We start from the raw sequence: 25,408 nt of genomic DNA, 5'->3' as shown, positions 1-25,408 counted from the left end.
GTCTTGTGTGCCGATTGCTCTCTTCCTCATCAAAAGTCCATGTGACGAGAGCCTGCGTTTCTCCCTCAGCCTCAAATCCTCAAATACAAAGGCGGAGGCAGAGGGAACCCACACAAAACGCATGGATGTAGTTAAAAAGGAGGAAATCTATAAAGGGGCAGAAACGCTCGGCACAGAGAGAGACAGAGAGGGAGACTCAGAAACCCGCTGAGCCCTATATTATTGGGGGAAGACGGTTCCAAGAAAAAGATGCTGTTCTGAGAGTCGACTCAGATTTTGAGAAAAGGTGTAAGAATAGAGCGGAGAGTGTACAGAGATAGAGAAGGGGGGAAGGGGGGGAGAGACCGAGAAGCAGGTCGGCTCGTCAAATAATTCATGTTAGCATATCGGAGAACAACCTCATGTATTATTGATACATGTAGATCCTGGCTACTCCCTGCCTCTCTCAACCTCAACATAGCTATAGATAGAGCTACCAGCATCTGCCTTCCTCCCTCTCTTACCCTCTTTCTCCTTCCACGTCTTCCTCTCTCAAAAGTGCACAAGTTGGTGGTTTCCCTAGTAACCGAACACCATGGCCTCAGTGCTGACCTGAAGTGGTTTTCTTTTCTTTTTTTGAACCGTGCAGTCATGCCATGGTGGGGAGAAGCCGGGGCTAGAGCTCTGTAGACTGTTGCAGCATTATGACAACAAATTGTGGCCGGATGAAGATTTACTTGAGTCCAACATGACGAAAATTATGTTGAAAATGACTCATTAAGACCGGACATGTGGGTGACTCGATTTTATGCTTCTTTTTTCTCAGTCACACAGGAATTCTTGGATAAGATTAAACGGGGCTTTATAAAAGTTGCACGTACTACACAAAGATAGGTCTGGGCAATGTGTAATATTACCAGCCATGCTATACAGCTTTATGCTGCATATGAGAGATGGAGCCACCTCTTTGTGAGTGAGGTGAATCGATACCGCGTCACTATTCTACTTGGTAGTTGTTGTCTATCGTGCAACGGTGAAATAGCGCCAGGATGCAGGCAACAGATGAGTATATAAAATGCAGAGCTGTGACGATACAGCCATATCATACTCAAGACGTACTGTTGGCACATTCTTCCCGCGTTGGACCCATTCATGAGTTTGCTGTCACTCAGTTTGTGACCGTTAGTCCAGTCTGCAGTGTAGTTTATATGCTTGTACAGTGACACTGGACTTAATGATCACACAAAGGCTCTTTTTGAGGGGGGGGTGCAACCTCCTCTGCATCCATGCCAGAAGGCGAAACTTTCGATTTACCGGTCCATCTACGTCCCAACCCTCACCTATGGTCATGAGCTCTGGGTAGTGACCAAAAGAATGATATTGCGGATACAAGGGGCTGAAATGAGCTTCCTCTGTGGAGTGGCTGAGCTCAGTCACGTCTCACTGGTAGGAGACCCCGGGGCAGACCCAGAACACGCTGGAGGGATTACATATCTCATCTGGCCTGGGAACGCATTGGGGTCCCTCAAGAGGAGCTGGAAAGCGTTGCTGAGCAGAGAGATGTCTGGGGTGCTTTGCTCGGCCCGCTGCCCCTGATGACCGGGCCTGGATAAGCAGATGAAAATGGATGGATGGATGGATGGATGGATGGATGGATGGATGGATGGATGGCCTGAAGATGTTTAAAGCAATGTCTGCATTTTTTAGTGCTATATTTATTTGAAAGGTCATGAAAAAATGACTCTAACACAGAATTTGAAAAGTCTCAAACTACAGTGGACTTACTTGATACTTTTATACTCATGCTAAAATTTTGTGGCCTGCGCTGCAAAGCCAAGTGCTACGTGCAAAAAAAAAAAAAGCTAACGTACAGCCCTGAGTTGAGATACACTATATGGCCATCAGAATGTGGTCACCTTTGTCCGTATACTTTTGCACTGGAGCTAATTTTAATGCCCCAACTTAGCTAAGGACTTTGGTTCCATTGTGGGTGTTCAGGATGAAAAAGCCCTGCACTAGTGGGGGCGTGTTGTTTCGGGTACAGGTGAGAAGATGAAATACAATCCAGGAAATGCACTTTGAGTAACAGATCCCTGAGTTTAGAGGCTTATTAAACTCCACAACACTGCACAGCAGTTTATAACATTATGAGGAAGGATGTTACTGCTCTGAATGTCAATTTTTTTGCCAGACTACCCCTGCATTGTTTTATTTACTTGGATCGTACTGCATCAGCACCATCACAGCGTCAATATAGCGGTTTCATTGAAATGAATGAGGGAGCAGTGTTGTTTCAAGCAGTGCTAGTTCCTACCCAAACACAGCTTAATGCTACAACAAACAATGACTTATTGTCTTAGAGCAACCATGTGGCAGCAGTTTGGGGAAATTGTTTTCTCATTTTGGTGTGGAAGAATCTTACTGGTCTGAACAGAGCTCTGCCCTCAACACCATCCAACACCTTTGGGATGAATTTGAACACTTTTGTGTCTCAATGAAAGCAAATCTCCGCAGCCAGGTTCCAAAATCTTGTCCAAAGCCTTCCTGGGAGACTGAGGCTGTTATCATGGCTGGCAAGAAACTGGCGATACCACACAAATCACAATACAGGGTATACTGTGGTACTGTAAGCAAGACGATACATCATGAATCCTTTAATGTGATTTTTGGAAAACTGCCATAGTATAAAGAACACACCACCATAATGATATTTCTGACATGTTAATTACATCACTGTCGGATTTGAGCCTGTTTCTGACCCGATTTTTGAGCCGCTCAAGTCTGACCGAATTTCAGCTGTGTCAGGCATCCTTTGGCATGTACTGTACACGGAGAGGTAAGGATTGTCAGACATTCAGATACATTTCTGACATGTCAGAAATTTTGGTCAGCCATTGTCATGCTCTTGTATAGTTCAAGCACAGCCAAAGTCAATTCCTCAGGGTCAGTGCCTTTTTTCCTCACTCAATGAATTGTTCAATGTATACCTGACTAGTATGTTGGTGCTAACTTGTGTGTGTGTGTGTGTGTGTGTGTGTGTGTGTGTGTGCGTGTGCGTGTGCGTGTGTGTGTCGGAGGGAGTAGTCCCTTTTACACTGCCGATTCAAGGTCGGATTACTGCGCCATAATGCTGCTTGGTCATTCTGTATAAACGGTACGATTGCTAAATGGGGGGACAGACTGGTCTCGCCTTTAATCCGCCACAGGAGGTAGTAACAGCGTCAAAATGGTGTCTGTATAAACAGGACAACCAGCAGGACAGGACCATGAACAGGACAGGAATAACATTCAGACGATGTGTTATGTGTGCAACCCACTGGTGGATGATTTAAAAAGTAGCAGTTAGCAGCTAACTCAAAAAATAAGAACAGTGGCTGTAAATGTCCACAAATTGGAAAAAACAATGACATTCAGGAGCTGCTTACAATTCAAGCAGAGGATAAGATCAATCGCCATGTAACAGGGATGGTTATTGTTGTTTATAAAGCGCTACCAAAGGGTGTGTTTTATGTCATAGAGGTCGACGCTGTGGTGTTACATATCATTACTGGGACTTTGTAGCGGCTCTCTTTTGGGATCTAGAAAGCTAGAGAGAGAAGGAGAGACTGAGAGAGATGGGGAATCAAAACTTGGACTGAGTTGTCTTTGCAGAAAAGAACTTTAAAGCTCTTTTTGGGACCTCTGTCTCTGCATTACTGTGAGCCATACCTCCGTTAGCACACAAACTTTTATCTGCCCCTAAGCATTCAAACAAATCTTTTTTGACACCTGTCAAAAGCCAGAACAATCTCCAGAGGCTGACGGACCATTTTATTTCTATTTTACACAGTGTGAGCACTCAGGTCATGAGCTTTGGCTTTACATCACATATGATGTACTTTCACAGTGGGAAATAGAATTTAACAACATTTCTAAAATGGGCTCGTACAATGTATTCCTAGCTTAATCTAAGAGATGCATAATGTTAATAAGTATCTTTGATGAAGGCTGAGAAACAGACAAAATTACTCAATCAAAATGCTAAATTTGGTTCATTACAAACTGGTTTCATCCTGCCACATCTGAAGGCAAAAGTTTCAGAAGTTTCTAAAACCTCCTCATTACAGCATCATTAATATCTGACATCACCTCAGACGCAGCATACTGACCCCTTTACATATTAGATTAAAGTTTCACTTTTTGCCCAGATAAAATCCTAAAAATGTTCTTATTTTTCTACCCAGAGGAAGTAATGAATGGCAACTCAAGGCTGAAACACAAGTACGTAATCTGCCCAGAAAAAAACTGCGCTCGCTGAGATCTTTTTCATCTCTCCTCCCTTTGGTATAAAAATAAAAAATAAAAAAATCACAGCGCAGCCTGGTTGGTAAACATGAGTGTGCTGTGTGCAGCTTACTGACGTCACATTACATGATATCTGGGAAGTTGAAACAGTTCCCGTTCAGCCCTCTTTGGACCTGCCAACGTGTACACAGAGCCAGCAGGGAGGAGGCATCCTGGGGCTTCTGCTTAAAAACAGCTCAGAATATATCTTTATAAAGTCACAACATACCCTAACAACTGTTTACAGGGAATACAGACGGGTTATCTCCAAAGGGGGGGTCAGGGACTACACGTGGGAATTCATTTTTTGGCTGCTGTGCTCGACTTTACTTTTACACATACACAAGAAATTCTACAGAAGTGACTGCAAACCGAGCTCCACTGAAAGGTGATGACTCACACAAGAAGAATGAGTCGTGATCGAGCTGTGCTGAATGAAAGCAGCTCTTATGCAATCGGAGGAACGCACACAAGGAAACAGACGTGTGGACAGATACAGACACATGTGAACACACACACACACACAAACAAACTGCCTTTCTGCCTGGGATTCTCCTCCCTTCATCTTGTTCTTCCTCCCTTCCCCTCATCCTCATCCCCCTTTTCTCCTACGTAGAATTTCTCCTCCTCTCTTACGCAATCGAACCATTTAGCCTCTGAATCCAATCTAAGTGTGAAAGAAACAGTCACAAAGAGGAGCTGGGTGGGTGCTGAAATGATAGGATTAAAGACACGTCTATGTTTAAACGTTTATGAGTGTGTGTGTGTGCGTGTGTGTGAGGTGTAGGAATCTGTGCCTACAAGGTGACAAGGCTGATAGTGTGTGGGCTCCGGCTCTCATGGGAGCAGTTGTGTCTTGCTGGTGGATGAGTGTGTGTCTGCGAGGTCAATGATGCAGCCAAGCAACATGAGTCATCATTTGAAACACTAATGCATACACACACACACACACACACACAGAGTTTAGTTTTCTCCTGACTTGTACTATTGACAGAAAGAGCAAAGAGTCCTGTACTAGCGCATCATCCAGCATCAAAACCAGAGCCGACCTCAGGGGGATTCAGTCTACCGTCTCATCTAGAGGTTATTGAATTAAGGTTTTGGTCCTGAACAGTAAAACAGTTGCAGAGCCCTATAATTAAAATTATTTTTCTGGATAGACTGGATAGATAGAATATTGAATAAATAGCACTGGGAAAACTTCCAAGACTTGGATTGATGGATGGAGAGCAACTGTGTTAAGGAACAAAGTAAGAGACTCAACAATGCATTCATAGTAGTCTTTACAAAAAAATAAAAGTTAACTGTGAGTCAGGAGCATTTCAGTAAGAAACATTCAATAAAAATTTCTGTTGAGTATGCACCGCTAAAAAGCCCAAGATTTCACTTTGCAGACATGTGTAAAGTCAGTCAGTTGTAATTCAACAACTACGGCGCAGTGTTTTGCTCCCTATTCAAATGCACTTTATTAGGAATTCATGTCTAGGTTATCTCCATGGCAACGATGGCCAAGGCTCATGAGTACAGACTAGTAATGCACCAATTTTGAAATTCTGTTTTAAAATGCTATGAAAACGTGTGAAAACATTAACAAATTTCTCCTTCAAATAACTGTATCTATTCAAGTTTACAAGATTACATTGAACACATCACAAGAATGTTACAATTTACCTCTGTTTACTAAAAAGAGCTTGAACACATCATAATGTAACTCTGTGTAACCTCCATGAGCTTTTAGTTGTAAGTGTCTGCTGCTAACAGCTAACAGTAGCTCTCCTTCTGATTTTAACACGGATTCATTGCTCAAAGTGTGGCATTATCAGGAAAACAATAGGGTGTGTCCTTTGGCACGGTAGTAGTAGGTTTACAGCATCCTTTTGTCCTGAATGCGTCACAGGGAAGATCGCTATTCGTTTTCTTTCTTTCTGTGACGACAAGACACCGCCTGCTAATCGCCATCTCGTCACACAACAGACAGATCACAGAGCCCATTTGCCAAACAGTCAGTGTATCTTTATTTGTACCTGTTCATTAATTGAAGTTTGTGGCCGATCTCGAGTCTCGAGCCCTGCTTTTTAGCCTGCTCAAAACTGATGTGACACAACAGAAAAACATTGTCTTGAATATAATCTTACTGGCCGATAGCCAATAACAGTCAACGAGGGGAATATTGGCCGACGTTTAGCTGATAAATCGTTGCATCACTAGTTCAGAACAGCTCACTCTGACGTCGCACTAACAACAATCACTTCTAAGTAGCCAACTGGAGATTAATTTCAGCTGCGGAGATATGTGAAATCAGCAAACTTGTTTACTTCTGTTGTCATTTTCAGCCATAACTGTAACTTTAAAAGATACATAGTTAAACACGGTGGTCCAACCTATCTGACGTTTCTGCTGCTTACTTTATGTGCTGTCTTGCTTTGCTATTATCTTTGATAAACCAAATCCATCGGCACGAAAGCTATGCAATGTAGTGCTATGATCAAGAGAAGTAGCAAAAAGAATTTTAGCCACCTAAAAGAATCGATATCAGGTTAAGTGTACACTATATTAAGAATATTTTCCCCGCTGAAATAATCAAAACATAAAGTAAACCCATGATATTATTAAACAGTCCAGGAGACTCCTGTGATTCTATTGGAGAATCTGCTAAAATCACTAAGGGGAAACTTTCAAATGGTAATCTACTGTGTTAAAAATACCTCTAGAGTTGTCTCCTCCTCCTACTTTGCTACACTATTATCCCCTGTGTCTATATTTATCAACATCATGAGCGTCATCTTATGTACATATGGGCGTGCCGTAATGATTAAGTGTTTGACCTGTCACCTGATAAAGAGCCATTAGCCATTAGAAGTCTGGTAAACATACAGTATATTAGAATACTTAACTGGAAAAGTTGTTCATAAATCTTTTGTTATTTATTCACAAAGACATATAACCTGGGAGAGGTCATGTTTATAGTCTGAAATTCCATTACTTTTATATTACCAGATAATTTGTAACTGGAGAGTGAAACAGTTAATTGTAATGTTTCAAGTGCAATTGTATCGAGGGGTGGCAGCAGCAGAGCTAATTACAGCACTCCTAATTAAAGCTGGCATTTGAAGAGAGACTAGTGGAAGGAGTAAAACGACTTCTCACAGGCGGTAGCCTTTAAGGAGAAGTATGCTACTGCTGAGCAAACAGAGGAAATGCTGTAAAAACAAGACTACCTCATAACAGCAAGAAAAGAAAATAAGAGAGGTATGAAGAGTGGACTTTCGCCATTTCACAGAACATTAGGAGCAGCACTACAGTTTGCCCTCCAAACACTGTCAGAACATGACTTCCCACAACTGTACAACAAGATATGAGGACACATTCTGGATTTCATACAAGACGTGACCACAATTAGCTTCGCTACAAATGTTAATAATACATCAGCCCTATGCCACTGGATTCATTTTAGTCTAATTTACAAAGTGTGATGCACAGAAGAATATTTTTCACTTGACAGTTTGTTAAGCCACACACTCCCTTAGTTACTGTTGCTACGTTCCTCAAGCCTTCTATTCTAGACAGATGAAACAAAAGCAGGCTTCTAGTTTTCCTCCAGATTTAGCAGATTTTATCAACTGTAATTAAGCTAACGCAAGTCCCATGAGTTGGTTGAAACTGTGACAAGCTGACTTTTTCATGTTTCTTGCACACTTTTCAAACAACAATCTTTTTAAAATGAGTCCTAAATATGTACTTGATAGCTACATACATTGTTACATGCTAAGGAAGCAGGCTAAAGCTAACAGGTCCAAGGTGAAAGTCAGCATTATCACCAAATCATGACCCACGTAGAATCCAGGGAAATACTGAAAGAGGCAGCTCATTTTACTGTTCATTAGCATTTGTAACGCACAAAAGAAAAGGCTTTTGGGTTGACGTCTAGTTCCACATAGCTACATCTATCCCGCGCTGTGCTAGCACTGGAGAAAGGTCAGGCTGAACTCGTCATAATCTCACACTAAGGGGGAAAAATGCCCAAATGGGTTGTTTGTATTTCTTGAAACCATTCACAATCGTCTTGGACGGCGCTAAGGCCAGGATGCAGTGACACTGGCCTTGCACAATGGTGTCCAGAGGACACTTTTTTGGGTGGAGAGGCAAGCATTGGCATTAAAATGGCTGAATCCAGGCAAAAGAAAACACCACATAATACATTAAAAGACATTTTAGTGTGTAGATTGCCAGCTCAAAGGTTGTTGTTTCACACACAGCGCTAAACCAAAGAGATAAGTCTGGCTAAGCAAGACTAGTTTCACGTAGCTATGGGACTTTCAAAAGCGGTAACACACGGGAAGCATGTTACCATCTGAGATAAGCAGCCAATGACAGGCTTTCTATCCACAGTCCTGTGAACCAGAGTTGCTGACGACTAACTGATGTATTAGGCAAAAAGAAAAAAAAAAAAAAAGCTAGCACAGGTATTGTTAGCTATGGTTTCTGGAGTGTACACTTGCCAAAATACAGTGAGCAGGACAGAGCTGCTAACGTTAGCTTAAACTCTGATAGCATCCACAATTAGCTTCCACACTGGGGGAAATACAACACAGTGCTATTTGTGAACAAGTTTAATTTATAACACTAAACTAATGTAGTTAATTACAGATGTGCTCGTTGTCCTTGGAATTAATGCTCGATTAATCTATTTTTTCGTGCTTTTATACCTTATTGAAATTTCACTGGGGTATACAGTATATGGTGGTACTTCTGTGCGGCGCTACATACCCCCATCCCAAAACCCCCAAACTCTCTTAGCTTTTTCAATCTAATAAATAAACAATATAAACTTACAAAATGTTAAAAAAAAAAAGGTAATATTCTTACACCATTTTTTTTTACTTAAGAGTGAAACACAACCTCACACCTTCTGAATTCAAGTTTCTCTCTTTCACAAATGAAGACTAGCATAACTGCCTTATTAACTCATCATAGAACACACTTTTATGCTAATGCTAACACACTAACAAATCCATGATTCACCACGTTAGAGGTGAAAATATGCTAATATTCACTGCGGTCTCTCTCTGTTGTTGCTGGCTGGCTGTTAACAGTCCTGTAATATTATCCCCACCACTTGCAGTTGCCACGTTTATGAGTTCAGTTGCCAGCTCCATCAGGCTGACCTCTGGTGGTGCGTGATGTGCATTACATACAATACATCCTCAATACAGCACGTCCATATGAGTTTAATAGAAAGATGAGCGTCTGTATTTTTGAGGGTACTGAAAATCATACTGTCTGAATTTCTAAATAACCTGGTATTTGGTAATACAGCCCAAACAAATCGGTTACTACAACTGGTAGTAAGCTAGTTAGCCCAACATGCTAACTATTGCATCTTACATCCACTCCTTACACTTCTGCTCTTGCATTTTTGGTTTTGTAAATACTAAAAAAACACAAACCTCCTTAAATGCTGAGTTGCTCTTTCTACAGCACCAAGCACACCACTTCAACATGTGGATATATCCAAAGCTTGACAGGCCTGCTGTGCCTTGTTATAGTTGCTAAGCTATGATTGGACCATTGCTATTCTGGGAAGGGTTTTAAATACAAATCAGCTCAGTAATGTGTCAGTGTATACCCCAAAATCAATAACTTGAATTAGTACTTAAGACAAAAAAAATATAAAATAAAAGATCCCTGACTGGGAGAACCTCAATTGAGCTCCTTTTACCCTGCAAGTTTTTGGCTGGCTGAGTCTGCTGAGCCCGGTAGGACGACCACACACACACACAAACACACACACATTACTTTCATCTATTGATCACACAGATGCAGCCAATTTACTTGAGTTGGAAAAACTTGTTTATCTGCCTGAAAGAGTATAAGGAAGTGTGTGGTGAGGGTGTCGGCTCATGGTGGGTCACCTGCAGCTTTTACTTTTTAGAGGCGGGATGTTTGGGTTTGTCTGTCTGCCACACACACACACANCACACACACACACACACACACACACACACACACACACACACACACACACACACACACACACACACACACACACACACACACACTGTTCATGCACTGCAATCTTCTTCTACACTAATCATCTTTATGTTTGCCCCACCGGCAGCTGATAGGAAGCACGTGTGTGATGACTTTGTGTCCGTGTGTGTGCATTCAAGCTCTTCAGATTATCACAAGTGACCCCTATTAGAGTCAGGGTGACCTCACACACACATACACACAAATAACATCCTCCCTGTCCCTGCTCCCTTTGACACAGTGCTTGAGTCAGCAGATCTCTCCACCCTCTTTTCTCTCTCTGTCTTTAATTTCCCTTTCCTGTCTTTTACCTCAACTTCTTTCTCCTTCTTCTCATGCCCAGTCAAGTGTCTGTCTTTCATAATATCTCACACGCCCTATCTTTGCTTTAATCTCTGCCGCCGTCTGTGTCCTCGCTTTCCCAGAGGAGGCGAAGGCAGAGTAGTGATGAGAGTGCTTCGCTGACGTCACTGAAACAAATGGGCCGTTCGCTATCTGGGACACTGGTGGCGGGCGAGGTGAGTTGAGGGGGGGGTTGCGACTCACACCGCAACTTTACATTGCTGTAAAAACACACAAATGTCTCACACACACACATTACTGCTCCCTCCCTCCCTCGATCTCTTTCTATCACACACACACACACACAAAAACACACACAGAGAAAAAGCAAAGCGGTGTGTCCTGCTACCATCAGCACTTTCACCGGTGTCCTCGCCAGACCGTCCCTGTCTCCTCTCATGTCCTTAATGACTCTCTCACTCTGTCTACTCTCTCTTTCCATCTTCTCCTTCCTTCGCCCTACCACCATTCCCTCCCTCTTTCGAACGTACTCTATCCTATGCCTGTATTCGGTTTTGATGTACAGAGTCGCAGCTCTCTATCCTGATTCCCAATGCACTTAGGTGCAATCAATCAGACTGTAATTTTCCCCGCTGACACTCACAACTATCCTGTCCTGAGGAATAAAGGATGATGGGTATTATTTCTGAGGACTTGACGTCCTTGAAAACAAACTCCCAAAAAGGGTTTCACGGCGCCGTGTTATACTGTACCTTGTGGTCTCGCAACTCTTTGTGCTGTGACATTCCTAGAAGTCACAGCACACTGAGGGAAAACTGTGAGGGCTATTAAAAAGGCGATTCATCATAAAAATAAATAACAACATTTAAGCGTGACAGGTTAGGGTTGCAGGGGTTTGATTTTCTGCTGTGTTCGACTGGCTAAAGCATTTATTCAGTAAAAAGAATTCTTAGATCAAAACCAAATTTGAGGGGAGACAGTTGCTGTTCAACACAACAAAACACAGCTAGATTGGTCAAAATGCTTACTGTATTTTAGATAGTGGGCATTAGAATAACTAAAATCAACTGAAAATTAGCTCTTAAATTCAAGACGAAACATCAGAATCACCTCCTGGGGCACCCAGTAGCTCACCTGGTAGAGCAGGCACCCCATGTAATAAGGGTTTGTCCTTGCCGCAGCTGCTGGGGGATCGATTCCAACCCTTGGCTCTTTGCTGTATGTCATCTCCTTTCGCTCCTTTCACGCTACTGCCCTATCAATCAAAGGCAAAACCCCCTAAAAGATATCTTTAAAAAAATTTGTGGGTTGTGTTTGGGATTGTTGCGGACTGAAATGCCTAATTTCACGGCAGCTTTTCTAAAATATTGCAATGCATGTTGCAGTGTTTATACGTGATGCTTTTGCAACGAAATTGTGATGCGGCCAAAGACTGGGCTGTTGCTGTCATTTGAAGTAGCGCTAAAGGGCCGTCTCCTTGAGCTACTCTCCTCCTGTTCTCTTTGCCCAGTTAGCGCAAGCTAACACAGCAGCAGTGGCTAGCATCCGACACACAACTGTTAAACAATCCCAACGACCTCACACCAACACTGAAATGGCTGAACTATGTCATTAAACATGTTAATCTCCATTGATAACATTAGCTGTGTGATGCCAGCAGTTAGCCCCGTCACTGTGTGTGTGACTCCGTCCCAGGCACAGCAGAGCACAGGGCAAAGAGGGGCTGAGTGAATCAATACACTGAGCTCAGTGCTACAATGACTTGCAATTGCACCCATTTTAAATGATCAAATTTGTGATTATGTTGGGTTGATTGGACAAAATTACATGGTCATGTAGAATTTACTGGAATTGGCTGACATCTTGGAGGGACTGACTAACAACAAAGCCATGCAATAAACACCAATTTCAAAGATTAGACTGGTTGTGCTGGCCCATTCAACTAGATGGTCATTTTGGTAGCAGTGTGATCAAAATCTTAATTTGCCCAATAAGCGGGTTTACCTGCAAAATTAATCACATTCCCATCAGTCTTAGCTGCACTTTGTGTTTAATGCTAATTAGCAATTGTTAGCGTGCTCAGACAATAAACTAAGATGGTGAACATGGCAAACATTCTACCTGCTAAACATTAGCAAGCTAGCCAACTCTGCTTTTGACAGCTGGTTATACTTACTAAAGCAGGGCTCAGACTACAGGAGTTTTAAAATCCAAACCAATTTTTGTAACCGAGTTACGTCACGCACATAACAAGAAACTATACAGATGTTCTCTCTTTTCTCAAACATGCACACACTTTAAGATTTGAAAATAATGGTGCATCACACACTAAAGGATATTATTACGATTATCTTGCCAGAGTGAGCCTGATTGCACCACTTCACATGATCTCATAGAGCAGCAAATGCAAACAAATCGGAGACGGACGTGGTCCAACAACTTGCTGTAATGTCAATAATGCTTTGCTGTGATAAAAGACAAAAGCAGAAGGCTAAACAAGTGTGGATGAGAAAAGCATCAACACAGGTTTTAACTGTCAGTTTTAATATCTGTCAGCAATAATTTTCATGCTAACGTTAGCTTCAAGGGCTAAATTGTTTATGATTGCTTCGCAACAACTTCAGCTGACTAATATTTTCTTGGCTATTGAGAAAGTACTGATGTAATTATAATCATAATCATCCAGATTGTAAATCCTAAATATCAAACGTTTGAAATTATCAGGGAGGCCCCGATGAGTTTGCGAGCAGTTCGGGAAGTTTATGAATGGATCTGTAAACCTGTCACATTACCGGATAATCTGAGCCAGACATCAGTGCCGATCAAGGGCCCCGATCAGATTTCCCCTTCAACAGTTGTACAGTGAATATTGTTTTCTGGAAACCAAACCAAATAAAGCATTACCACTAAATACCTCATTACACTGAGAATAACTAAATCAGTATTGGAGAATCAATTGCTAGAAATGCTGAGAAAGAAAGGAGATTCAGGTGGATTATATGTCGAATACCCATTTGAAGAAGTGCTTTTAGCCTTTCAAAAATCGATTTTAAAATAACTTTGACTTCCATATGACCCCATATCTCCCTCTTACTCAAGCACTCATTTCATGTGCGATCATTTGCTACATCTTTCCCTCCCTTTCTGGTAATTCTGCAAACAAATTGTCCTCTTTTTATATCACTGCATCCTCACTTACTCTCTATCCTCCTATAACCTTGTTCAGGTTTTGGGTGGTGGAAGCATCCACACTCCCGGGAGAGAAACCCAGCAGTCTGAGCTCACCTGTCCAGGGTCGGAGCTCCCTAGAGAGGAAACGTGGGAGCTCTGAGGGCGGGGGTGGGGGAGCGGCTGGGAATGGCTCTTCCAGCTAGTGTTAGTTTCGTTGACAAAAACTATAACTATATATATATATAACGACCAAATATGTTGGTCAATACTTTCTTTTCCATGACTAAGATGTGACGATGACGAGATGACATGTCATTACACACTGACTGCAACTACATCAACATGAACTAGTGTCGACAAAAAAAACTAAAATGTAGTTTAAAAAATAAAAACTTTACCAAAGTGACAAAAAGACGAGACAAGAGTTTCGTGTCCTGTGCTGCCCACACTATATATCACGACTCCAGCAGCAGCACACAATGAGCAAAGTCAGGAGGACTCGGAGCAACTTACCTACTTCAGTTAAAGTTAACAAAGACACAGGTTTTCCGAGAAAGAAACAAGGGGATATTTGGGTCCATTTTCGCTACAATGAGGCTGAGGGAAAAAACGAATACACTGCCCTTTAGAAGAGAAGCGATGTGACCCTGAAATAAGTTCGTAAGGCCACATGTTTGAATGATCTGCAAAGCTGCATTCTTACTCATTTAACCTGTGTTTCTCATCAGTTAATGATAAGAAATGTGAAATTAGTTCAACTAAAATGACAGAATTATTGGTTTTAGCTGGACTAGACTAAGAACCAGAAACTGAAAAAAAAGGACATAGTAATCACGTCCACCACTGGGTTGTGGACTCTTGTTTTGAAGCCTCGAGTTTAGCATTACGGCTGTCGCCATCTTGTTTTTTTCTGGAGCCAGAAGTGATCATTTTTGGGCAAGAAGCCAAGGACACTAACGGCAGACAGCCTATGCCTCAAAGCAGCCTGCCCTAATTATATGTAACTTTAAGCTTTAAATAAATGTAAACTAGCGAGTTATATAAAAATTCAGCCCCCGCAGAATTATCATGAGTGAGGAAATTAGTTGTAGAGACCAAAATCGTTTTTGTACCAGGCTGTAAACATGTTTATTTCTGCTGTAAAGTTGGGCATTTTAACATGGGGGTATATGGGGACTGACTGGTTTCTGAAGCCAGCCTCAAGTGGCCACTCAAAGAACTGCAGTTTTTTGGCACTTCAGTGTTGGCTTCTTTTTTCAGCCCTGGAGGTTGCCCATCTGAGAAAGACTTAAATATCAACAGTTTTCAAATGACTATAATTATACTGAATTAGCTTTGTTTATACTTCTCGTTAGTTTTTTTCTGTAACCTTGTGTATAAAAGAAAGTGACTCATTCTATTGGCAGAAGAGGGGATTCAAATTATGAAACAGGCTACATTTTACTACAGCAACAACAAATACAACATTTAGTTTTGTTGTTTTTATAAGCAAGAGTGAATACTTTGGTTCAGCCCTGACAAACACCTCCTTTCCACCAAAATTCACACAGATATGCAGGTTTTTTAAACGTAAGAAAACCTGGCTAGAATGGGTGATAGACTCCTTTCCCATGGCTAGTAGACCAGAGCTGTGTACACGACTCTGTAGTAGACAAATATGCCTGTTTGTTTGTTTGTGTTTTTTATTAGTGTGAAAAGGTCTATCACAAATGACCATAAAACAGGGTTAGTGAATAGTAGAAAGCAGCATAGAGGCCGGTGAAAATCTACTTACTCAGTCTCTTGAAACTCTCTGCCAAATAATTCGGAACAATGTTAAAGTGCTACTTGGGCCAAGAGAGACGGAACTGACGCCCCACTTGGACGTCATATTTACATCACTGCCAATCTAAGCTGATTGGAGCTGGACCCAACAAATACCTGTAACTACTGCAGAGTCATTTGTTCTGGGAATTGATGCTGGTTGTAACCTTTAAAGCCAGATGTAAGTGGGTGTTCCTGTTTTTTTGTCCAGTGGGGAAGGGGCTTAAGATAATAATGAAATACCCAGACTTTTAGTCAATTATAACCTGGAAAAAAACAGGATGAAGTTGACTAGATATGGTAAAAATAACAATGACATTTGACACAGAACTAAGACTAAATAAAAAAAGGTATCTGACAAAATGAACACTACCCAGCCATTGTTTGAGGTTTCCTGCAGGATTGTTTTTGGTACATATTGGTCTACGATACAAAGGCTTGGAAGCAGAGGCACACGCTGATATCTGATAACAACTGAGACAATGGCTACAGAGGGAGGCAGGGGTAAGCACTCACTTACCACATCCCCGTTAGTAGATTATTTCAAACTTTGTGTATGCGTTAATCTGCAACGTGTGGTCGTGATCACTCAGAAGTTGAAACAATGCGGTGAAAACTCCAGATCCTGCAGCGGTGTTTCTTTGAGACGAACTCCTTAAAGTGGCTTTGTACCAGCACAAAAGTGAAATCGTGATCAAAGATATTGACTGACTCTTGATCGCTCATAAGATTCAGAGTGTCACTGGGGAGGGAGCCAGGATTGCTTCTTGGCAGGGAGGAAAAAACTGGAGGTGAAGCGCTGAATGAGTATCAATACCGGCCTGTCGACTATTCCTTCACACACACACACACACACACACACACACACAAACATAAAATGCTCTATTACCCTAATCACGATCCCCAGCCCGTTGACAAATATGGCAGCTAAGGCAAAGAAGAGATATTAAAACTTAATTCACCTGCTATTTGCTCTGAATGGTAAATTCCCACATTGGGTTTGAAAGCATGGGCTGAATACATCACCAGGAACAGCAGAATAAAACGGGGTGCATTTTAAAAAGGCTGCATTTTGCTGACATCCAGACCAACTCGCAATGAATGGACTAAATTTGAATATGCTCAGATATTACAGTCTGTTGATTCGTCCACAGACTTGCAGGAGATGCAGAGCGAGTTGCACTTCAATCCAGACTATGCTTTAGTTTTGTCTTTCGTGGTGTGTGTATCACGCTGCCTTTAGACTACTGAAACAACAACCAATAATAAATCTACACTGCTGACAGTCATGCCATCAATATCTATTTATCCATATCCCATAATTGCTCAGTGAGAGAGCATTCCTGTTGTCCTGGCTCAACCTGAGATGGCTGCCACTGAATGTCTGTTATGTTACGTACTAATGGAAACTAGTATTCAAATTTAGGCTGTTGAAGGTAAAAAGTAAAGGTTGATATCAACTATACTGACAGCGGCACCTTTCAACCTCTTGCTTCCTTCTCTACCTATGCTCCCTTCCTTCCCTGTCCTCTCCTTTCCCTCAAAAGCACCTCCTTTCCCTCCCTATCTCCTTCATTTCTTCTCTACCTTCTCCTTTACTTCCCTACCTCCTGCTTACCTTTCATAACTCCTTCTTCCCCTTCCTACCCTCTTCTTTCCTTCTCCACCTCCTTTATGTCCTTCTCTCCTACTTTCTTTTGTTCCTCACCTACCTCATCCCTTCCTTCCCTACCACCTCCTTACCTTCCATAAACCCCTCCTTCCCCTCCCCTTTTCCTTATCATCTGCCACTTTTCTTTTCCTCTCCTTCTATAACTTGTCCTCCTATACCTCCTCTTTTCCTTCCCTACCACCCTCTTATCTTCCATAACTCCTTCCCCTCCCTACCCTCCTCTTTCCTTCTCCACCTCCCCCTTTACTTCCCCATCTCCTACTTACTCTCTCTTCCTCTCCTTCTATAACTTATAACCTCCTATACCTCCTCTTTTCCTTCCCTATCTCCCACTTTCTTCTCTAGCTCCTCTTTTCTTTACTTACTCCTTTCCTCCCCTACTTCTTCCTTTCCTTTAATAACTCCTTCTTCCAGTCCCTACCTTCTTCTTTCCTTCTCCCCCTCCTTTACTTCTCTATCTCCTTCTTTTTTCCTCTCCTTCTATAACTTATATCCTCCTATACCTCCTGTTTTTCTATACTATCTCACACTTTCTTCTCTACCTCCTCTTTTCCTTCCTTCCTTTTGCTACTTTCTTTCTTTTTCTTCCTCTCCTTCTAAAACATATACCCTCCTATACCTCCTATTTTCCTTACCTACTTCCCCCTTTCTTCTCTACCTCCTCCTTTCCTACCTACCACCTATTTTCTTTCTTTACCTCCTTCTTTCCTTCCCTACCTCCTCCTCACCTTCCATGGCTCCTTCTTCCCCTCTCTACCCTATTTTTTCCTTCTCCCCTCCTCCTTTACCTCCCTACCTCCTACTTTCTCTTCCACTCCTTCTATAGCTTATGTCCTCCCACGCCTCTTTTCCTTACCTACCTACCCCCTTTCTTCTTCTCTACATCCTCATTTCCTACCTCCTATTTTCTCTCTTTACCTCATTCTGTCCTTGTCCTCTTCTTCCTCCATCCTTCCTCTTCTACCTACAAATTGTATTTCCTTTCTAGGTCCCCCTTTCCTTTACTGCCTCATTTGTTCATTCCCTGCCTCCTTCTTTCCATCTTTTCTTTCCCCTTTCCTTTTCAACCCTCTCATTTACTTCCCCACATCCTATTTTCTTTCTTTACCTCCTCCTTCCCTTCCCTACCCTCCTCTTTCCATCTCTACCAATGCCTTTACCTCCCTATCTCCTCCTTTCTCCTTCTTTCTTTCCTTTAACTTATCTCTACACCTCCTCTATTCCTTCTCTATCTCCGATTTTCTTTCTCTACCTCCTTCTCTCCTTCTCCGCCTCCTTTTTCATTCCCTACCTGCTACTTTCTTCCTGCCCTGTTACTCCTTTCCTCCTCCATCTGCCCCTTTCTGTTTCCTCCTTTCCATACCTCCTTCGCCTACCTTTTTCCTCCCTTCCTACTTCTCATTCATTCCCTCCTCTATCCTTTTCTCCTGTGCTCCGCTTCCTTCTCAAATACCCAATATACTGTACTGCTGTAATTTAAAAAAAGAAAGAAAAAAGAATTAACTTTTAATTTTGATGTCCAGAAACACACGTTGAGTTTATGCAGCAATAAACGTTCAGTCTTTCCTGTTGAGCTTTATTCTTATCAGAGTAGAAAAGAAAAGCACAGCACAGGGAGACGAAAACACTGCCGCTGAAACCCAGACAAATGAAATTATTTCAGGCTTAGCAGCTTTTTAAGGCAGGGTGACCCAGGAAAATAACATTTCAGGGTGAAGCCTTCATCATATCAGAAGTGGGCGACTATCTAATATGTAAAGTGACACAAATCAGCTTTCCGAGTCGGCTACGTGAAAGCTTATATCCATCATGACATTATCAAAAACTCTGCGCTGGCCCTTAAAATCAAATTATGTGACAAATAGCAATTCCTTTCCACATAAAACGCCTCGACAGAGCCGCCTGGTTTCATTCAGTGTAAATGTTCTTTACTATCAGGGCATTCATCGGACATTGTACACGGCCATCTTCTGTGTGCCGGCCAAGCTGGAAGCAGTCAGCGTGTTGATCTGAAAAGGATGGTACAGTCTATTGACCCCAATTCTGTGGGTCTGTGGTTTCTAATTTTACGGCCAGATTTCTCTCAGCTCTGACTATAATGGATGGGACGGCCATGAGGGAGCAGGGACACCTGGCCCGCTGAGCCTCAGTCAGCACCACTGTCCTGACAGGCCTGATGAATGCAGGCTGATGAGTACACACACTTGCTCTACTACAGCCCGGTGCCTCGCTCTGTGGGGCTGAGGCAGAAATGTAGTGCTGTAATGTACTGCAGGTGTGTCTGAATAAGGCCTTTTAAAATACTGTACATTATATTTGGAGTTTCCACGATTAATAACCACTAAAGAGCAGCATACTGATGATACAACACTGCAATTTACACGACCACTGTACCTGAATGATTAGTAACTCTAATGTTTTACTATAATTAACACTGAGTATGACTCTGTGTTATTAAATCGTAGAACAAGATTACTATGCTGCGCCATTCACATTTCATATCCACAGCTTGACTTGCTACAGGGCATTGTGAAACTACAATTAATGCCTTGCGGTTGTGTGCCTCTGCGAACCAGTCAACTTGCAGTTCACATCCATGTCTGTCAAGACTCACATAATATGTGTAATAAAGGCTTTGAAGGGTTTTTTTTTGCAAGACATGGATGTTTCTGACACCTGGCAGCACAGAAGATCTACGCAAGCAGCACAGTTTCAAGGTGGGCACCCAAGATTAGTGTCACCGATTTCAGTATCTATCTCTTCCTGAGATATGACGTTGAGTAATGGCCAGGAGAGTGTTTTTGGAGAACATTATGACGTCACAGTGAAGCCGACCTTTGATATATTTTCTTAACCATTTTATCTTATTTGACATTTGAGTGAAATCTGGTCACAATTAGCATCTGAATTTTTGACTTATGGCTAAAAATGTGTTTTGAGAGGTCACAGTGACCTTGACCTTTGACCTTCAACCACCAAATTCTAATCAGTTTATCCTTGAGTCTAAGTGGACGTTTGTGCCAAAATTGAAGAAATTCCCTCAAGGCATTCTTGAGATATCGCATTCACGAGAATGGGACGGACTGACAAGACAACCCGAAAACATGTCTCCAGCCACAGGGGTCGCCAGCACAGATGCATAAAAATGAAACGTAATGACAGGTATTAATTACTGCTTCTATTCTAAATGGCAAAAGGACAAAAATATGTCGTTTATACCTTTAATATCATGACTTCACAACGATTTGGAGGCAATAAAATGATGGAAAAAGATCCATCTTTATCTTAAAATAGTTAGAGTTGACTAGAATTTGAATTACCATTCTCTACCGTAACAGTAATAACATTACAGCACAGTGGTTGTGATCTCTGCAAACCCCTCATACATTATGCAGAAATTAGGGATGAGTGCTGCAATCATTGTTAAGTCACTCTGGCTGAGACATCAAGATCAAAAAAGGTTCAATCTGAAAGTGACAACTCCGAGATAAATCAGCCTACAGCTTGGGAATACCTCTAAATCACTTCCTGCTGCTCTGCAGTGACCTACTTAGCATGATTTGCTTCATCAAAAAAATGTTGCGGGAATTTCCACAGCTTGAGCAAACATTTAGCACGGAGCCATCTGATGACCTGATGTCTCTCTGTCTGAACTGTCTGTGAGGTCTTGGCTTATGTAAGTCAGCTATGCACCTCCACCACCAACAGTACTTTGAATCACTTGCTGTGCCTAAAATACTATTTTGGCAGCAGTGGAATCAGCCAGGCTGCTGTTTGGGTGTCAGTGGGTTTGGAGGCTTGTTTCGTACGGCGGAACACAATGATCTCACATCCAAGTCTTCCTCTTTTCAGAGGAAGTTTAGATTAACGTAATAAACAAGGAGCCAACAGAAGGAAGCGTTGCATAATGTCGACACAACTGATCTTAGCTAAACAAGGAAGCAATGCTTCCTTATTTTAATGGAAATCTAAAGGAATGTGGTGCAGGGTGTGTTATTTTTCAGATGTGTTTGACTGCTGTTTTTGTGTACAAGAAGGTCTTTGCATTCAAGACGCGTATTAGTACACAATGTATATAGTGTACTGTTTATGTGCACAGGAGAATAACTACCTGCTGTTTCACAATGGGAACAGAAATGCTCAGTTTTACAGAGATGTTTCAGAACACCAGATACAATCAGCAGAATATGAGTCTCTTTCTTGAAGGCATAGTTCAAAATATTGGGAAATATCAGATTATAAATTATTAGATGATGCTACTCAGGTGGCAGTAAGGTAGTGCCAGCAGCAGGTTAGCTTATGCTGACACTGCACGACTTGCAAAGTCATCAGATCACTGTACTGTTCACACTACACAACATGCTGTCTTGAAATCGGCAACCCGATCGCCAGAAAATATGGTGGCATTGTATGTTTCTGCAAACCACAGATGCGTCACAATTGTATGTTATTACGTAGCTGACACGTTAAAAATGAACTTTTCTTTACATTTTATCAATTTAAACATGTGGTTAGGTTTAGGCACAAAAACACTTGGTTAAGTTTTGGCTTAAAATACCTAGTTTGGGGGCACAATCCCTGCTGGAAATGCAGTGATGTCTTTAAAAACAACTGCTTTTCATGGCTGAAAAGTTGCTGGAAAAACAGTGATGACACTCTAAAAAACAACCGGTTTTGTTGTGTGTTGGCGTCGAACAACGGCTTTGCAGAGGCGTTGCGTCCATCTGCGACCGACGCAGAGACGCGATGTGCACCTCCAAAAAATTGTAACCACACATCGAGGCAACGCAGACCCAATGCAGACCGCAAGAGCTATGATTATTCCTTCAAACTACATAATTTGAAGGTTTCACTTCCTGCTACAGTACCACAACACCGCCATTTTCAAAAGTCTCCATTGTGATCTTTCTTTTTTTTGTAATAAGAGCATTTGTTGTTCAATGTCGATCATTTCGAGCTCCAGCAACAGTCTCTCTCTCTCGGTCGCCACCTTCACTGTGACTAGAGCAAAGCTGGAAGATGAACACACTATGAACGAGCAACGACCATAGACGTCACAGAGTCTAGGTAGGTATATAAAAGAACACCACGCCCCCAAGTGCTTTAGCGGGGAATTGTATAGTGACACAGACCAACAGGATGCACACAGCAATTGCTGAGCAACTGCGTGTACTTTGCGTCGAGTGTACGCAGAAGCATTAAGAAACTTTAACACCATCCACCATCCCATCATCCTCTAAATGATGAAGTAAGCTCATATACTCTATCACTTTAGAAGCGTTGATATGACGTGTATGAAATATGCAAAGCAAAAAAATGAATTTCTTTTGAAGTTACTGAAATCTGAAAAAAAAAAAAAAAACTGCAGGTCAAAAATTAAAAGTGGCCCTAAATAAATGATGAAATGACATAATAGTAAGTATTCTGCATGTCACACAAAGTACTACAAATAGTCTGGGGATCATGTATTTTATGTTGCGATCAAAGAAAATATGTCACAACAAAGCAACACAGTTCTTGGACTGCTGTTTTCATAAAATATACATTCAACAATAAACCAGCACGGTCGGCTCCAAATGGCACCGGTCCATCTGAGTATCAAAGTGTATTTTCATGTTCTATCAGTTGTGTTTTAAAGGGACTGTGTCCTGAATTATTAAAAGTCTGCACACTAGAGGATTAATACAAACGCAAGCTACAACAGTTTATCTGAAGAACAAAATGCACTCTCTTTCTATCTTGTTGGAAATTAATAAAACTACAACTCTCGCTCTGAATTAATCTCCCCTCTCTCTTTCAAGCGCTGCACTGTTGCGTAGAAATGGAGATATTTCGCTGACTTAGGAATTTGATTGGATGCCTTCGTGCAAAAACAGAACAATGTCTGGTCAAAAAAAAAAAAAAAAAAAAATCACAATTAATAAAANAAAAAAAAAAAAAAAAAAAAAAAAAAAAAATCACAATTAATAAAATATGAAAGTTCTCCCAAACATGACAGGGATTGGCTGAATTTTAATTCCCAATGATTGTGTTTGGAAGTGTGTAAATCCACGGAGGGACTGTGTTGTTCATCCAGCTTTCAACCATGTTTTTTTATTAACTTAATTCATTTGATTATTCATTTGCTGCTATCCTTGTCCCCCATCTTGCTTCCAGCTCGCACTGAGCTAATTAATTTCTCCGCACTCCACAGCTATTTCTATTATTCACTCCATGTGTCCAATGTGTACGTTCTCAGTCGCTGCACACGCCGTTTGTGTCCGAGTCAGCCTCCCACCTCCCCCACTGTTGATCCTAATGCTGATAGGGACATGAATAAATGATCCAAATGTGCATGCGTGTTTGTATTTATGAATGTGTGGGCAAGACGGAGTGGAGTAATAATATGACTTGTTGATGTAGCCTCCATTGACTGCCCTGGAGGGGTTTTCCTCCGTGTGAACATGCGAGTGTACTTCAGTGTGTGAGCCTCCTACCTCGTTGCCGTACATCATGAGGTGGTGGGTGGTGATGAGGGCTTTGAAGACCACCACCCAGCTGGAGTTGGCCGTGCGCTCAAACAGCGTGTCCGCCAGCTGGGGAATGTTCACGTTCATCTCATTGGTGCAGTGGATCAGATCTGGTGGGGGTAAGAAGGAAAAATGGGCACACAAAGAGTTACACAACAGCAGTAATGAGAAAAGCTTTTAAAGGTTTGATAACCCTGATCAAGAGTGACTGCAAATTGCTTTTCACACAGAGACAGAAACACGCAGACACACAGACGCACCAAGGACAGAGAAACACAATGCACGCACTTTGGCTGAATCCTTAAGTGAATAAAGTGTGAAGGACGGATGTTCGCCGCAGAACTTTTTCTAACCACCTCCTCCTCCTCTCCTGACTTTCACTCAGCCGCACCATCTCCCTCTTTCCTCTCCTCTCGAGAAATGTTAGCAGAAGTTCAGGTGTCATTCATCATCTGAACCTGGCGGAAAATTGAACCTCCGGGCGCGAGAATGTCAAGTTACACAACTTGCAGAAACTAGAGAAGAGGAGGGCTCACTGAGATGCTGTTGTTATGACATACACGAGTAAACAAGTGTATTTGTATGTTCTCAAGCGGTCTATCTTTCCTGTCTTGTTAATAACTGCACTGACTGTGAGTATATTCTAAATTGTGCATCATCTTATCTGCTAAGCTCTGTATTTAAGCATGAGCCACAGCCTGGCATCAGATACTTTGAAAGGAGCAGTATTTGAGTCCTTGTTTACTTAAGAGGAGAATAACAATCAGGATCAACACATCGGTTAAGTGATTAATGATCCGATATCATCGCTGCAAAGTGAAAACATCAATAGATTTCATCATCTTTAAGATACATCTTTATTGTTAAATACCCATGGCATGTCTTTGTCACCATTTCTGTCCCAGCATACCTCCTTCCTAAACATTCAAACAGTGCTAGTAGCTTAGCATCAGGCAGATAATGACAAGATATCATCACATATCAATCACAGGCCTCTGAATTGGACTGAATTGAAATCGTGGACAACTTTGTGATGTCAGTAAATGCCTTATGTCGACAAAGATCATTATCAAACTCCTGACATACACTACCCTGGAAATCCAGAGTTCTCGCGAGAGCACAATTTGAATTTGCTCAGTGAGTCACTCTGGCAATCAGTAATGATGCTCATTACCCATGCCGTTAGAGCCGAGCTGCACCAATCACATCGGTGTATCTGATATAGGCGGGCCAGAGGTGAGCTAAACAGATGACGACAGCGCTACGACGACGAAGTCCGGAATCAGTCAGTAAACACTGCAAGATGGCTACAGATGAACACCAGTTGTTTGAAACGGCTTTGGCCGCTACAATGAACGAGTTAGACCTGGCTTGTTCTCTAAAAGAGGAACAGAAGACGGCACTCGAGTCTTTCCTTTGCAAGAAGGACGTTTTTGCTGTTTTACCGACCGGATACGGCAAGAGTCTAATCTACCAGTTAGCTTCGCTGGTAGCGCTCTGGATAAGTCACCCCGTGTATTGTTCTGATTGGTTGTAGTGTTATCCAATTGCATGCAGTGATATTTACAAATGCATGCTTGGTGCCGCCCCTCGAGTTGGGCCATTTTCATTACTTATG

General features: G+C 41.9%; 3 protein-coding genes across 4 annotated transcripts in view; 2 read left to right on the top strand and 1 right to left on the bottom strand.

The window, feature by feature from the left end:
* Positions 1 to 25,408, top strand: part of LOC126403715 (serine/threonine-protein phosphatase PP1-beta catalytic subunit) — a 659,813-nt gene that overhangs the window by 248,973 nt on the left and 385,432 nt on the right. The window lies entirely within an intron of this gene.
* Positions 1 to 25,408, top strand: part of c17h11orf68 (chromosome 17 C11orf68 homolog) — a 616,176-nt gene that overhangs the window by 248,979 nt on the left and 341,789 nt on the right. The gene's annotated exons all lie outside the window — the stretch shown is intronic.
* si:ch211-200p22.4 (phosphatidylinositol-binding clathrin assembly protein) overlaps positions 1 to 25,408 on the bottom strand; it is a 130,713-nt gene that overhangs the window by 75,657 nt on the left and 29,648 nt on the right. For both annotated transcript variants that reach the window (XM_050066435.1, XM_050066436.1), the window contains exon 2: positions 23,758 to 23,900. In XM_050066435.1, coding sequence (XP_049922392.1) covers positions 23,758 to 23,900 — 143 coding nt within the window. The remainder of the gene's footprint in view (positions 1 to 23,757; positions 23,901 to 25,408) is intronic.

This window comes from Epinephelus moara, chromosome 17 (genome assembly GCF_006386435.1).
Source record: "Epinephelus moara isolate mb chromosome 17, YSFRI_EMoa_1.0, whole genome shotgun sequence".
Taxonomy (NCBI): domain Eukaryota; kingdom Metazoa; phylum Chordata; class Actinopteri; order Perciformes; family Serranidae; genus Epinephelus; species Epinephelus moara.
Note: the sequence above shows the minus strand (reverse complement) of the source record. Positions and strands in the feature narration are given on the sequence as shown.